Raw genomic sequence first — 16,421 nt, forward strand, 5'->3', positions numbered from 1 at the left:
CTCACTGGAACGACGGAGGTTCGGGGCGACCTGATTGAGGCCTACAAAATTATGAGGGACATGGCAGAGTGGATAGTCAGAAGCTTTTGCCAGGATGGAAGAGTCAATTACTAGGGGACATAGGTTTACGGTGCGAGGAGCAAAATTTAGAGGAGAACAAAGAACAAAAGAACAAAGAAAAGTACAGCACTGGAACAGGCTCTTCGGCCCGCCAAGCCTGTGCCGACCATGCTACCCGACTAAACTACAATCTTCTACACTTCCTGGGTCCATATCCCTCTATTCCCATCCTATTCATGTACTTGTCAAGATGCCCCTTAAATGTCACTATCGTCCCTGCTTCCACCACCTCCTCCGGCAGCGAGTTCCAGGCACCCCTTACTCTCTGTGTAAAAAAACTTGCCTCGTACATCTACTCTAAACCTTGCCCCTCGCACCTTAAACCTATGCCCCCTAGTGATTGACCCCTCTACCCTGGGGAAAAGCCTCTGACTGTCCACTCTGTCTATGCCCCTCATAATTTTGTAGACCTCTATCAGGTCGCCCCTCAACCTCCGTCGTTCCAGTGAGAATAAACCGAGTTCATTCAACCACTCCTCATAGCTAATGCCCTCCATACCAGGCAACATCCTGGTAAATCTCTTCTGCACCCTCTCTAAAGCCTCCACATCCTTCTGGTAGTGTGGCGACCAGAATTGAACACTATACTCCAAGTGTGGCCTAACTAAGGTTCTATACAGCTGCAACATGACTTGCCAATTCAAATTGTACAAGGATGTACGAGCAAAGGCGTTTACACCGAGGGTAGTGGTGCCTGGAACTCGCTGCCGGAGGAGGTGATGATGGAAGCAGGTACAATAGTGATATTTAAGGGGAGTCTTGACAAATACATGAATAGGATAGGAATAGTGGGATATGGTCCTCGGAAGTGTAAAAGGTTTTAGGTTACACGGACAGCATGGTCGGTGCAGGCTTGCTGTTCCTGTGCTGTACTTTTCTTTGTCCTTGATTCCTCAATATTGGTCCAGAAAACCATCCCGTATATACTCCAGGAATTCCATGGTATTGTTACTAATTTGATTTGCCAATCTATATGCAAATTGAAGTCACCCATAATTACAGATGTTCTTCTATTGCATGAGTTACTAATTTCCTGTTTAATCCTATTTCCAACATCACCATGACAGTGTGGAGGTCTATATACAACCCCCACTAACGTTTCTTGCCCCATAGTGTTTCTCAGCTCTACCCATACAGATTTCACATCATCGGAGCAAATATCCTTCCGCACTATTGTGCTATCGACCTCTTTAACCAGTAAGGCAACCTTACCGTGTTTTCCTTTTTGTCTGTGCTTCCTAAATACTGAATACTTATGGATATTTAATTCCCACCCCTGCAGCCATGTCTCTAATCCCGTCTATATTATACCCGTTTACATCTATTTGTGCTATTAAATCATCCACTTAAATGTGAATGCTCTGTTCATTAGGGGGCCAAAGCTTTCAGGCTTGACTTATTAACCTTCCTTGTCCCAATCCCATTATTTTTCATTGTGGCCCTGCTTGATTCTTTCTGGCCCTTGATTCCTCTGTCAATCACTTTTCTTATTTCCTTTTCTGTCTTTTGTTTTTGTCCGTGTTTCCCCCTCTTCTGACTCCTTGCATAGATTCCCACCCTCTCATCCTCCTGCTATTTTAGTTTAAATCCACCCCAACCACTCTAGCAAATATTCCCCCTCATGGGTGGCAGGGTGCACAGTGGTTAACACTGCTGTCTCACAGCTCCAGGGTCCCGGGTTCAATTTCGGCCTCTGGTGACTAACTGTGTGGAGTTTGCACTTTCTCCCCGTGTCTGCGTGGGTTTCCTCCGGGTGCTCCGGTTTCCTCTCACAATCCAAAGATATGCAGGTTAGGTGGATTGGCCATGATAAATGACCCCTTAGTGTCCGAAAGGTTAGGTGGGGCAGGCAGCACGGTGGCTCAGTGGTTAGCATTGCTGCCTCTTGGCGCCGAGGTCCCAGGTTCGATCCCAGCTCTGGGTCATTGTCCATGTGGAGTTTGCACATTCTTCCCGTGTTTGCGTGGGTTTTGCCCCCACAACCTAAAGATCTGCAAGCTAGGTGGATTGGCCATGCTAAATTGCCCCTTAACTGGAAAAAATGAATTGGGTACTCTAAATTTATTTTTTTAAAAGGTTAAGTGGGGTTACAGGGACAGGGTGGAGGTATGTGCTTGAGTAGGGTGCTCTTTCCAAGGGCCGGTGCAGACCCGATGGGCCGAATGGCCCCCCTTCTGCACTGTAAATTCTATGATTCTATGACATCAGTTCTGGTTCTGCCCAGGTGTAACCCATCCAGTTTCTACTGGTCCCAACTCCCTAAGAACCAGTCCCAATGCCTCAGGAATCTCAAACCCTCCCCCTTGCACCATTTCTTCAGCCATCTTATATTTCCTGCTATTTTTACTCTGACTAGCACGTGGCATTGGTAGTAATCCTGAGATCACTATCTTTGAGGTCCTACTTTTCAACTTACTTCCTAATGCCCCACATTTTGCTTTGTCATTTGTACCAATGTGTACCACAACCCCCTCCAGAATGCCTTGTAGCCGCTCTGAGACATCGTTGACCCTAGCACCAGGGAGGCAACAAATCATCCTGGAGTCTCGTTTGTGGACATAGAAATGCCCATTACAACTGAATCCTCTACAATCATTGCATTCCCATACCTTTTACTCCTCCCCTATTTAGCAGAGCCAACCGTGGTGCAATGAATTTGGCTGTTGCTGCTTACCCCTGAGAGGCCATTTCCCCGTCCCCCCCGATAGTATCCAAAGCAGTATATCTGATTTGCAGGGGAATGGCCACAGGAGATTCTGGCCCTGCCTGTCTAGTCCTCTTGCTCTGCCTGGTGGTCACCTATTCCCTTCCTGCCAGTGGAAGCTCTTTTGTCCTCCCGACTCCACTCTCATTCCTGTTCTTTCTCACGTTCTTTTATCTCTCCGGCGATTGTCTTAGTCTCGCTCTTTTTGCGCTCTTTAGTCCGCACTCTTTTATCCTCCAGGTTCTCCTCTTAGTCTCACTTTTTCTCGCTCTTTCATCCTCCTAGCTCCGCACTCAGTCTCGCTCTTTGTGATACTCTTTTGTCCTCCCAGCTCAGATCTCCGTCTTGTTCTTTCTCTCGCTCTTTTATCCTCCCAGCTCCGCTCTCCGTCTCGCTCTTTCTTGCGCTCCTTTATCTTCCCGGCTTCGCACTCAGTCTCGCCCTTTCTTGCACTCTATTATTCTCCTGGCCCTGCTGTTTATCGTGTCTGATGGGAACAGTGTAGAGGGAGATTGATTTACTTTTTAAAATAAATCTAAAGTACCCAATTCTTTTTTTTTCAATTAAGAGGCAATTTAATGTGGCCAATCCACCTATCCTGCACATTTTTGCGTTGTGGGGTTGAGACCCACGCAGACAACCGGAGAATGTGCAAACTCCACATGGATGGCGACCCGAGGCCGGGATCGAACCGGGCCCTTGGCGCCATGAGACAGCAGTGCTAACCACTGCACCACCGTGCCGCCCAATTTACTTGTATTTAACCCAGTGCTGTACCCGCTCTTGGAGTGTTTGATGGGGACAAATAGAGGAAGCTTTTCTCTAACCCAATAATCATAAAATTTACTGTATTATTTGGACAAGATGTACAAACATCAGGATGATCCTGGGTGATGGTTGGTCTTTTGTTTTAAGCAGCACTGGGTTTACAACATAGTAGAGTAGACGCAAGCTGTGAATATTCAGATTATTTTATTGCTGTACCTTGCACAGGATGAAGCCCGAATGCAGAAAATAACAAAGCGTTTGAGCACTCTGGAGGAGGTGAACAATAACGTGCGTCTATTGAATGAAATGTTGGCTCATTACAGCAAGGAGGATTCGACAGAAGGGGACAAAGAGCTGATGACGGTAATCCTGACCCCCCCCAATCTACCTTGAGCTTTATTTCTCATAATCTGGAATCCAAACTCTCATCCCACCAAGCACACTCTCCTACCCACACCTAAATAATCGCTTTTATATAGACCCAGGCGCACGCAGACCCAGGCACACACTTTTTAAAAAAATATATGTTTATTAAGAATTTTTAAACAAAATTTTCAACCATACAAACAAACCCCCCCCCCCCCCCCCCCGTAACAAAAAGAAAAGAAAACTCGCATAGCAAGACATAAACATGGCAAATCAATATGATACAGAACTTTGTACATTGGATTCCTCCCATACATATCAGTTTTCCGGATCATTTATGTATTCTCTTGCTCAGATTGCCCCCCCCCCCCCCCCGGGTTGCTGCTGCTGTCGACCGAACTCCATCTAATGCTCCACGAGATAGTCTAGGAACGGTTGCCACCGCCTGTAGAACCCCTGCACAGACCCTCTCAAGGCAAACTTTATCCTCTCCAACTTGATAAACCCTGCCATGTCATTTATCCAGGCTTCCACACTGGGGGGCTTCGCAGCTTTCCACACTAACAAGATCCTTCGCCGGGCTACCAGGGACACGAAGACCAGAATGCCGGCCTCTTTCGCCTCCTGCACTCCCGGCTCGTCCGCTACTCCAAATAATGCTAGCCCCCAGCTTGGCTTGACCTGGACTTTCACCACCTTCGATATAGTTCTCGCAACTCCCCTCCAGAACCCATCCAGTGCCGGGCACGACCAAAACATATTGGCATGGTTCGCCGGGCTTCCAAAAAGAAACCTCGGGAGGACCACCATTTTAATCGACTGTACCCTGCCCGCTAGCGAGAGTGGCAACATGTCCCACCATTTAAAGTCCTCCTCCATCTGCTCCACCAGCCGCGTCAAATTAAGTTTGTGCAGGGCCCCCCAGCTCCTAGCTACCTGGATCCCCAAATATCGAAAGCTCCTTTCCGCCCTCCTCAACGGTGGGTCGTCTATCTCTCTTCCCTGATCCCCACAAAGCTCACTCTTCCCTACATTGAGCTTGTAGCCCGAGAAGTCCCCAAACTCCCTTAGGATCTGCATGACCTCCACCATCCCCTCCACTGGGTCCGCCACATACAGCAACAGGTCGTCTGCGTACAGCGACACTCGATGCTCCTCTCCCCCTCGAACCACCCCCCTCCATTTCCTGGACTCCCTTCATGCCATGGCCAAAGGTTCAATTGCTAATGCAAACAACAGGGGGGACAGGGGGCACCCCTGCCTCGTCCCTCGATACAGCCGGAAGTACTCCGACCTCCGCCGATTCGTAACCACACGACCCAGGCACACACTTGCACGCAGACACACGCATAGCCATCCCAAAAGAGAGTCAGTCGTAGTAATCTGAAACATGAGACATGGCTGAGTTACAACGTTTTAATCTATGAGGTCAAATCTAGAAATCCTACTGCTGCCCTGGGTAACACGAGCAAACCGAGGTGACTTGGGCTTCAATCTTTCTTCTGTGTGGTCAGTTGCTTGTTGCTATTACCATCCTAGGTACGTGGATATGATTGGCTAAATGGCCTGTGTGTGTAAATTGCTTTGACTCTTTTAGTCTGAGTTCTCAGTCAGATTATAATGGTCTCCATTTGCCGCATTATTTCTATAGCCGTGAATCTGCTCAGCTGTTCCTCACATCCCATGTCCAAAATATACGCCTGAATATCAATCGTCATTGAACCCTGGTATACTCTACCCACCTTCACTCCATCCAGTACAAGGAGTGCAGATTTCAGACACCAGGGGGCATAGGTTTAAGGTCCCTGGGGCAAGGTTTAGAGGAGATGTGCGAGGCAGGTTTGTTACACAGAGGGTGGTGAGTGCCTGGAATGGGTTGCTAGGGAGGTTGTGGAGGCAGATACCTTAACGGTGTTCAAAAGGCATCTTGACAAACACATGGATAGGATGGGTATGGAGGGATACAGCACAAGGAAGTGCTGAGGGTTTGGGCAAAGGTTGGTATCATGACCGGTACAAGCTTGGAGGGCCGAAGGGCCTGTTCCTGTGCTGGATTGGTCTTTTAAAAAATAAAAAATAAATCCGATGGTCAACTAGTCCTACAATCATGATCAGATTTTATTGGAGCGCATCACGGGCCATCAATCTTCTCCTCTGGCAAACCCATTCACTGAGCCCCACTCAAAAATCATCTTTGAACTCAAACGTAATCCTGGTTTCCTTACTCCACAACCAACCGCCTTCTTAATCCCCTGCTCCCTCCACCCTCACCTACAACAAATGTGAGCAGCTTCCGGACTTGTTTGTCGCTAAGACTGAGACCAGAGTTCAGCTGCATCTTCTGCATCTTTCACTTCCATTTGATCACCAGGCCAAGCCCCTCTCCAGGCTCCCCCCCCGAGCCCTCACTTTCCTCTCACTTTGTCCTTGAGGTCTGTCTTCTGCTCCTCCGACCCAATTCCCCCCCACCACCCTGTATTTTAGTCCTGATCCCGCAATGCCTCTAATTTAATTGATGGTCCTCAATATTAAAATGTCTTCATGGCTTATTCTATCATCTCTATCCCTGTAACTTCCCCCAGCCCCTCTGAGCTCTTTGTTCCTCTGGGTCAGGTATTTTATGCACGTCTCACTGGTTTTCCCACCATTAGGTGTTGTGCCACATCTGGAATTTCTTTCCTATCCTTCCCTCCCTCTCCTCCTGAAAACATCCTTCTTACATCAAAGTTTTTGGTCACCCCGCCTAATGTTTTTTCTTGGGCTCCATGACTACCTTTGTTTGAATATGCCTCTGTGGAGCAAGTTCAATTTGTTTTCAATGTTAAAGCACTATATTAATGCATGCTGTTGCACAGAGGGCGCATTGAGCTTCTGTCAAGGAAGCTGATGTTGGAGTCTGTGTATAGATGGACAACACACAAACTTTACTGATTTTCAGGAGCTGTACGACCGATGCGAGAAGATGAGACGGACATTGTTCAAACTTGCGAGTGAGACTGAGGACAATGACAACAGCTTAGGTAGGTCATTAAACTTCCTCCGTAGATTGCAAACAGATGGGGTCTGGCTATCCCACACCCTCATTTTCTATGCTTCTCTGTGTTGACGCTTCAGTTCTCTTGGTACTATCCTGTACCTCGCCCAGACACTGTTCGTCAGCTGACATGCAGATGACATCAAGCTTCTGCATCAGAATTGAGCCCAATTTTATCATCATTTGATGACTATGCACATCTTGCACAAAGATATCACTGAGTAGCAAACCCCACCCACCCCCCATCCCATGCAAACTTGCTTGTGCGCACAAACCTGCTTGTCCCCTTGCGCATGCTTGCTCACACACGCCTGTTGACGCATTCATGCTCACTTGCAGGCGCATGCTCGGTCGTACTTGCAGGCGCATGCTCGGTCGTACATGTCAGCTCACACATGTACGTAGGTACATTTACTCTCTGCACACTCTCATGTCCACATGCGCCCAGACTCGCTCTCATGCCCATGCATGTGGACATGATCTCTCGCACGGACACTCCAACATGGAAGATGGGTAATTCTAACTCGTACACAATGACTTTGCCTTCCAATTCTTCAGGAGGCTGGTGTGTTTGTGTAAGGTCTAAGGTCTGTGATCAAAGTAAATTCAGACATTATCAAAGACATGGGGCTGGATTCTCCCACCACGCCCGCCGTAAGAATGCTGAGCCGCATACAATGGAGGACTCCATTGACCTCGGGAGGGATTCTCCTGTCGCCGGGCGAATGTGGCCGGAGAATCCCGCCCATGATTTCACAAAAAATATTGATGCAATGTTCAGGAGCTGTCTGCTTGTGTGACATTATGCTCACACCTCTGTGACCTCTCAATGGAAGGTCTAACGGTCAGACTGGCTTATTACGAGTCAACATGAAAAGGTTCCCCCCCCCTACCCCTGCCAATTGCATCTGAAGACTTCATTACTTATCTAAGGGATAGTCATTTGTGTATGGGCAGAGATAGTAACGGCATCTTCAGAAGAGTGAAAAAAGGCAGGGGGCGGTGGTTGCTGGGATGGGGAAAGGTTTGGGTGCAAGCATGTTTGTATACCTCTCCCTGTTTTTCATGCACATTTGGATAGTAATGTGGGAGAGGTATCTAAAGGATAAATACTGAATCCGAAATGAGGATGCTTCGATTTCCTCCCACGATCCAAACGTGCAGCTTAGGTGGTTTGGCCATGCTATATTGCCCCTGAGTGTCCAAAGGTTGGGTGGGAATTCAGGACTAAAGCGGGGTTTGGGCCTAGGTAGGGTGCTCTTTCGAAGGGTCAGCGCAGACTCCTATTGCACTGTAGGCATTCTATTATGTATACCAGTCCCTTAAGGTAGCATGGCAAGTGAATATAGTGGTTAAGAAGGCATATGGTGACTTCCGGTTGCAGCGATGCCTAGCTAAGCTGCACGTTTCGGCGGCTCCAGCTCCAACGGACCTTCGGGCTCTTTTAAAAGCCCCAACGGGAAATTTTCTCACGACGAAACCCGGTGTGGGGTGAGTTAATAGGGAGTCCCCCCCAACGAAAGAGAAAAATATCGGCGGCGGCTACATCGCGAAGAATCCTCGACGATAGGGACAGAAGGGAAAAAGAAGCAAGATGGCGGCGGAGAAAGCCCAGGCGACATGGGGGCCCGATCAAGACGGATTTTTAAGACGGTGTGTGGAGCTACTTAAGAAGGAGGTGCTGACCCTGATGCTACAGGCAATTGAGGGGCTTAAGGAGGCACAAAGCACCCAGGAGACAGAGCTCCGCGTGGTGGAGCAGAAGGTGACGGATAATGAGGACGAGATCCTGGGCCTGGCGGTCAAACCACAGACGCACGAGGCGCTCCACAAAAAGTGCATTGAAAGGATTGAGGCCCTAGAAAACAGAGCACGAAGGAAGAACCTTCGGATCCTGGGTCTCCCCGAAGGAGTGGAAGGAGCGGACTGCGGGGCTTACGTGAGCACGATGCTAAGCTCGCTGATGGGAGCTGAGGCCCCTTCGGGCCCCTTAGAAGTGGAGGGGGCTCATCGGGTCCCGGCGAGGAGACCAAAGGCGGGAGAACCACCTAGGGCGACAATCGTGCGATTTCACCGCTTTAATGATAGAGAAGTGGTTCTGAGATGGGCCAAAAAGGTACGGAGTAGTAGACGGGAGAATGCAGTAGTACGGGTGTACCAGGATTGGAGTGCGGAGGTGGCGAGAAGGAGGGCGAGTTTTAATCGAACCAAGGAGGTGTTACACAAGAAGAAGGTGAAGTTCGGGATGCTGCAGCCGGCGCGACTATGGGTCACGTACCAGGAGAGACATCACTAATTCGAAACGGCGGAAGAAGCATGGACCTTTATTAAAGCCGAGAAACTGGATCGGAACTGAGGGACTGATATTAGAGGGAAATGTCACTGTCGATGTATATAGAGATGTAAATTGGGAAGGGGGGGGAACACTAAGAAATGTGGGCGCCGGTGGGGGGAAAGAAGAGACATAGGCGGGGGATGGGGAATGGGAGTGGGGTGGCAGAGGGAGCTGCGCCACAAGGGGCGGGACAGCTACAGAGATGTTCCCGTGCCAGACAGATAATGGCGGGAAGATAGGCACAAGGTAGATGGGAGTTCCCCACACGGGGGGGGAGGTCAAGGAGTGAGCAGGAGAAGCCGGGGTCAGTTGAAGTCAGCTGACTTGCGGAAGTAATATGGGGGGAGCAATCACGCTAGAGGGGGATCTAGCGGGTGGGGGGGGGGGAATAACTGGGTTGCTGCTGCAGAAATCAAAGAGGAACTGGCTAAAGAAAGGGTGGTCGGGGCTGGAATGCGCCACCTGGGGAACGGGTGGGAGCGCAGAATCGGGACGTGGGACTGGCCTAGAGAGGGTGATGGCTAGTCGACACGGGAAGGGGGCAGGTAGCCCCCTAGTGAGGCTGATCACGTGGAACGTGAGAGGCCTAAATGGACCGATTAAAAAGGGCCCGAGTGCTCGCGCACTTGAAAGGACTGAGGGCAGACGTGGTTATGCTCCAGGAGACGCACCTGAAGGTGGCGGACCAAGTTAGGTTAAGGAAAGGATGGGTGGGACAGGTGTTCCATTCAGGGCTGGATGCAAAGAATAGAAGGGTGGCCATACTGGTGGGGAAACGGGTATCATTCGAAGCAAGGAGCATTGTAGCAGATAGTGGAGGCAGATATGTAATGGTGAGTGGCAGGCTGGAGGGAATGGAGGTTGTGTTGGTTAACGTATATGCCCCGAATTGGGATGATGCGGGATTTATGAGGCGGCTGCTGGGACGTATACCGGACCTGGAGGTAGGAAACTTGATGATAATGGGGGGAGACTTCAACACCGTGCTGGACCCAGGGTTAGATAGATCCAGATCTAAGACCGGAAGAAGGCCAGCAGCGGCCAAGGTGCTTAAGGGGTTTATGGACCAAATGGGGGGAGTGGATCCATGGCGATTTCTTAGACCGAGGGCCAGGGAGTTCTCCTTCTTCTCCCATGTTCATAAGGCGTACTCCCGGATAGATTTTTTTTGTTTTGGGAAGGTCGTTGATCTCGAGGGTGGAAGAAACTGAGTATTCAGCCATAGCTATTTCGGATCATGCCCCACACTGGGTGGACCTGGAACTAGGAGAGGAGAGGGAGCCGCGTGCACTCTGGCGATTAGATGTGGGATTGTTGGCGGATGAGGGAGTCTGTGGAAGAGTGCGGGGATGTATCGAGACGTACCTGGAGGCCAATGACGACGGGGAGGTCCGAGTGGGAGTGGTATGGGAAGCATTAAAGGCGGTGGTCAGAGGAGAGCTGATCTCCATCAGGGCCCACAAAGGGAAAACAGAGGCCAAGGAAAGGGAAAGATTACTGGGGGCGATCTTACGGGTGGACAGAGAATTTGCGGAGACCCCGGAGGAGGGACTGTACAGAGAGGGACGACGACTCCAGACGGAGTTCGACCTTTTGACCACCAGGAGGGCGGAGGTGCTGTGGAGGAAGGCACAGGGGATGAGGTATGAATATGGGGAAAAGGCTAGTCGACTGTTGGCCCATCAGCTGCGAAAGAGGACAGCGGCGAGGGAGATAGGGGGAATTAGAGACGAAAAGGGAGCTACGGTGCGGAGAGCAGGGAAGATAAACGGGGTGTTTAAGACCTTTTACGAAAGACTTTATAGGTCCCAACCTCCGGAGGGAAAAGAGGAGATGCGGCAGTTTCTGGACCAATTAAGGTTCCCGAGGGTGGAGGAGCAGGAGGTGGAAGGCCTGGGGGCACCAATTGGGGTGGACGAGGTTACCAAGGGGCCGGGGAACATTCCCGGGCAGGGAAGGCTCCGGGACCAGATGGGTTCCCGGTGGAATTCTATAGAAAATATGTGGACCTGCTGGCCCCGCTGTTGGTGAGGATTTTTAACGAGGCCAGGGAAGGAGGGACTCTACCCCCGACAATGTCGGAGGCGACGATATCGCTAATTTTGAAGCGGGATAAAGATCCGCTGCAGTGCGGGTCCTATAGGCCTATTTCACTCTTAAATGTGGACGCCAAATTGCTAGCAAAGGTGCTGGCATCGAGGATAGAGGACTGTGTCCCGGGGGTGGTGCACGAAGACCAGACAGGATTCGTAAAGGGGAGACAACTAAATGTCAACGTGCGACGGCTATTAGGGGTGATAATGATGCCCCCAGTAGAGGGGGAGGCAGAGATAGTGGCGGCAATGGATGCAGAGAAGGCATTTGACAGGGTGGAGTGGGAGTATCTATGGGAGGTGCTGAGGAGGTTCGGGTTCGGGAACGGGTTTATTAGCTGGGTCAAACTCCTCTATGGGGCCCCAACGGCAAGTGTGGTCACGGGTCGGCAAAGATCGGAGTATTTCCGACTATACAGGGGAACAAGACAGGGATGCCCGCTATCTCCATTACTGTTCGCGTTGGCAATTGAACCACTGGCCATGGCGCTGAGAGACTCCAAGAAATGGGGAGAGGGGTGATTAGAGTGGGAGAAGAACACCGAGTGTCACTCTACGCGGATGACCTACTGTTGCATGTGACGGACCCAGTGGGGGGGGATGACAGAGGTCATGCAGATATTGAGGGAGTTCGGAGATTTCTCGGGATATAGGCTTAACATGGGGAAGAGTGAACTTTTCGTGATACACCCTGGGGACCAGAGTAGAGGGATAGATGGCCTGCCTTTAAGGAAAGTGGAAAGAAACTTTCGATACCTGGGGATTCAGATAGCCAGGAGCTGGGGAACCTTGCACAGACTTAATCTGGCACGACTGGTGGAACAAATGGAAGAGGACTTCAAGAGGTGGGACATGCAGCCACTGTCACTGGCGGGCAGAGTGCAGGCAATTAAGATGATGGTCCTCCCGAGGTTCCTATTTGTATTCCAATGTCTCCCTATACTGATCACTAAGGCCTTCTTTAAAAAAAATAGACAGGAGCATCACGAGCTTCGTGTGGGCAGGGAAAGTTCCGAGGGTAAGGAGGGGGTTCTTACAACGTAGCAGAGATAGAGGGGGACTGGCGCTGCCGAATTTGGGCGACTACTATTGGGCCGCCAATGTGGTGATGATCCGTAAATGGATGATAGAGGGAGAGGGAGCGGCGTGGAAAAGACTAGAGAGAAAGTCCTGTAAAGGGATGAGTCTAGAGGCGCTGGTGACGGCGCCACTACCGTTCTCACCAAAAATATTTACCACGAACCCAGTGGTGGCGGCAACATTAAATATCTGGGGACAATGGAGGCGACAGAGAGGTGTGCTGGGAGCCCTGGTGGGGTCCCCAATCAGGAACAACCATAGGTTTACCCCAGGGAGGATGGATGGAGGATTCCAGAGCTGGGAATTAGGAGGGTGGGAGATTTATTTAAAGACGGGACGTTTGCGAGCTTGGGAGCGTTGGAGGAAAAGTATAAGCTGCCCCGGGGAAATTTCTTTAGGTATATGCAGGTGAGGGCGTTCACAAGACAACAGGTGAGGGAATTTCCATTGCTCCCGACACGGAGATCCAGGATAGAATGCTCTCGGGGGTGTGGGTCGGGGAGGGCAAGGTGTCAGAGATATACCGAGAGATGAGAGAAGAGGGGGAGGAGCTGGTGGGCGAACTAAAAGGAAAGTGGGAAGAAGAGCTCGGGGAGGAGATAGAGGAGGGTCTGTGGGCTGATGCCCTAAGCAGGGTAAATTCCTCTTCTTCATGTGCCAGGCTTAGCCTGATTCAATTTAAGGTGCTACATAGAGCACACATAACGGGAGCAAGCTTAAGCAGGTTCTTCGGAGTGGAGGACAAGTGTGGGAGGTGCGGCGGAAGCCCGGCAAACCACACGCATATGTTTTGGTTGTGCCCGGCATTGGAGGGGAGTGACGGGAGTGATTTCGAAGGTGGTGAAGGTCCGGGTCAAACCAGGCTGGGGGTTAGCTTTATTTGGAGTTGCGGATGAGCCGGAAGTGCAGGAGGCGAAAGAGGCCGATGTCGTGGCCTTTGCGTCCCTAGTAGCCCGGTGTAGGATTTTACTCATGTGGAAGGAAGCGAAACCCCCCGGACTGGAGGCCTGGATAAACGATATGGCGGGGTTCATAAAACTGGAGCAGATTAAGTTTGCACTGAGAGGATCGGCTCAAGGGTTCACCAGGCGGTGGCAACCATTCCTCAACTACCTAGCGGAACGTTAGAGGGAAGATAGATGACCAGCAGCAGCAACCCAGGGGGGAGGGGGGGGGGAGAGGGGAGAGCGGAAAGTTTCATTTTATGTTAATTGATTAGTTTACCATGTTGGTTAGTTACTTTTTATTAGAGTGTGGTTAACATGTTACATGTACTGTTAAATTCTCTTTCTGTTTGATGTGTAAGGGGAAAAAATTGTGAACGAAAAATTTCAATAAAATATATTTTTAAAAAAAGAAGGCATATGGTATACTTGCCTTTATTAGATGAGGCATTGAGTTTAAGAGCAAGAAGGTTATGCTGGAACAGTATAAAACGTTGGTTAGGCCACAGCTAGGGTATTGTGCGCAGTTCTGGAGTCCACCTTGTAGAGGGATACGATAGCACTAGAAAGAGTGCAGAGGAGATTAACCAGGATGTTACCTGGGCTGGAAAGTTTTAGTTATGAAGAGAGATTGGATAGACTGGGGTTGCATTCCATGGAGCAGAGGAGACTTGAGGGGGAGGGGGTATAAGATTGACATGTGTAAAATTATAAGGGGCATAGATAGAGTAGACAGGAAGAAACTTTTCCCCTTGGTGGAGGACTCAATGACCAGGAGGCATAGATTTAAGCTAAGGGGCATGAGGTTTAGAGGGGATGTGAGGAAAATCTTATTCACCCAGAGAGTGGTGGAAGTCTGGAACTCGCTGCCTGAAAGGGTGGTGGAGGCAGAGACCCTCAAAACATGTAAGAAGTATTTAGATGTGAACTTGTAATGTCAAGACATACAAGATGGGCTAAGTACTGGGAAATGGAATTAGAATTGTTAGGTGGTTGTTTTTGACCGGCGCAGACATGATGGGCCGAAGATCCTTTTCTGTGCTGTCGACCTCTATGACTCTAGGATAGAGTTTTTCAATTCCAGGAAAGGTCAGGAGATCAGACTGCTGACAGGAATTGACAGCTGTTGAAATCTACCATGCGGTTTAAGTGTAGTCTCGTATACACTTTTAACTCTGTAGAAATTTAAGCTACACGTCTCGGGTGCAAAATGAAATCTTTTATTGTGTCTATTGATTATAATTGAGATTTTGAAATCATCTTGTGGTTACAAATCAAATGTTCTCAAGAAATCCCTGCAGAAGGCTTTAAGAGATATAATTAACTTAGTGGTTTACAAACACATTGAATTTTCAAAATACAGTAATGGTTTCTTGCTCAAAGCAAAACAGCTTGCGCAGACTTTAAGAGTTAGAGTGGAAATATGAAAATACGAAATACGGATAGCGAGTAATTGGGTAAAAGGTATAGCGTGATCCTGGATGGAAAATGGCTGCCCGGACCTCTATCTTTAAGGAAAATGTTATCAGTCTGACTCCATCTGTCCCTACCCTTGTAATGTGCTGATTGGCTTGGATGAGTCTCAAATGTATTTGATTGAATTGTTAATTGTCAATTATCAATGTCCATGAATATATTGCACCTTTGAATGTTTGTTGTGTATTGGGATGTGATTTACACTTTTAATCAGCTCTGGCTTCTACTGGTTTTTTGCTGACTGCACATTTTGGACAATGGCAGATTCATTTTATCCATGTTAACTTATTGTGACCTTCATTGAACTGTTTCATTCGCTTCGAGTTAGATCGTAGATGTTGCAAATGTTTCTTTCATTATTGCAAGCTGTACAATTTATAATCTGAAATCATGCTTGCAGTCTTATGATGGAGTTCATTTTAAAAAGTGAATTTTGAAATGGGCTTTTGTATTTACATTAAAATGGCTAAATCAATGACCCTTTTACCTATCAGAAATAGCTGGTTCCCTTCAACAGCAGTGAACACAGGCAGTGAATCCCACAGTTGACCCTGATTCCTAACACTTGGATACAGCTAAATTATTACATTTATGAACAATAAAGTTTGTGTTTCAGGTTATGGCTATCTGTAGTTGCAAAATCTTAAATCTTCGGCAGCGCCCTGATTGGACGCCCGGACGCATGATCAATTTATAATGGTTTTTCCACTTTATTTCAGGTGAGATTTTACAAGCAAGCGATGACCTATCACGTGCAATAAACACCTACAAAAAGATTGTTCAAGGACAGACTGTAAATGGGGACCTCGATCTGCCTGAACCTTCAAGGCCATCAGGTAACTTGTGTTATGGACAAGATGGGGGTTAATTTATTCTGATTTATTCAGATTTATTCTGTCACCACCAGTTTGTAAACAGAAAGATGTGTTTGATTTGTTTCCCTCTTTGTATGCGGTGGAGTATTTCCCAGCCCTTTGGTTTGTACGATCCAATTTTCTCTTAATAACCCCACATCAAACTCAAGATAGGATGAACTCAAAGGATTACAGGGCAGCACGGTGGCCCAGTGGTTAGCACTGCTGCCTCATGGTGCCAAGGACCCGGGTTCGATTCTGGCCCCGGGTCACTGGCGGTGTGGAGTTTGCACATTCTCCTCTTGTCTGCATGGGTCTCACCCCCACAACCCAAAAAGATGTCCAGGGTAGGAGGATTGACCACGCTAAATTTCTCCCTAATTGGGAAAAAAAAATTATTGGGTGCTCTAAATTTTTCAAAAAAGAACTCAAAGGATTACTTTATTTGCACACACTCTAAGCACGAAAAGTGTGTCCCCTCCACATTCTGACAGTAAAGAGAGGGATAGAGAAAATAAGTTCTGGAGACTTAAATTGAAAGGAAGGATGTGGGGCGTTAATCTTAGCAGGCAAGCTATTGCCTTCTCGTGAGCCTGGGTTGGTAAAAATGAGTTGGCAGCACAGTGGTTAGCACTGTTGCTTCACAG

At 48.8% G+C, this 16,421-nt stretch overlaps 1 protein-coding gene across 3 annotated transcripts in view; it reads left to right on the top strand.

Annotated features, from left to right (window-relative positions):
- The window catches only part of gga3b (golgi associated, gamma adaptin ear containing, ARF binding protein 3b), a 51,306-nt gene that overhangs the window by 15,349 nt on the left and 19,536 nt on the right, over positions 1–16,421 (top strand). For all 3 annotated transcript variants that reach the window (XM_072483213.1, XM_072483214.1, XM_072483215.1), the window contains exons 8-10: positions 3,818–3,955; positions 6,897–6,978; positions 15,640–15,756. In XM_072483213.1, coding sequence (XP_072339314.1) covers positions 3,818–3,955; positions 6,897–6,978; positions 15,640–15,756 — 337 coding nt within the window. The remainder of the gene's footprint in view (positions 1–3,817; positions 3,956–6,896; positions 6,979–15,639; positions 15,757–16,421) is intronic.

This window comes from Scyliorhinus torazame, chromosome 18, assembly GCF_047496885.1.
Source record: "Scyliorhinus torazame isolate Kashiwa2021f chromosome 18, sScyTor2.1, whole genome shotgun sequence".
NCBI lineage: Eukaryota > Metazoa > Chordata > Chondrichthyes > Carcharhiniformes > Scyliorhinidae > Scyliorhinus > Scyliorhinus torazame.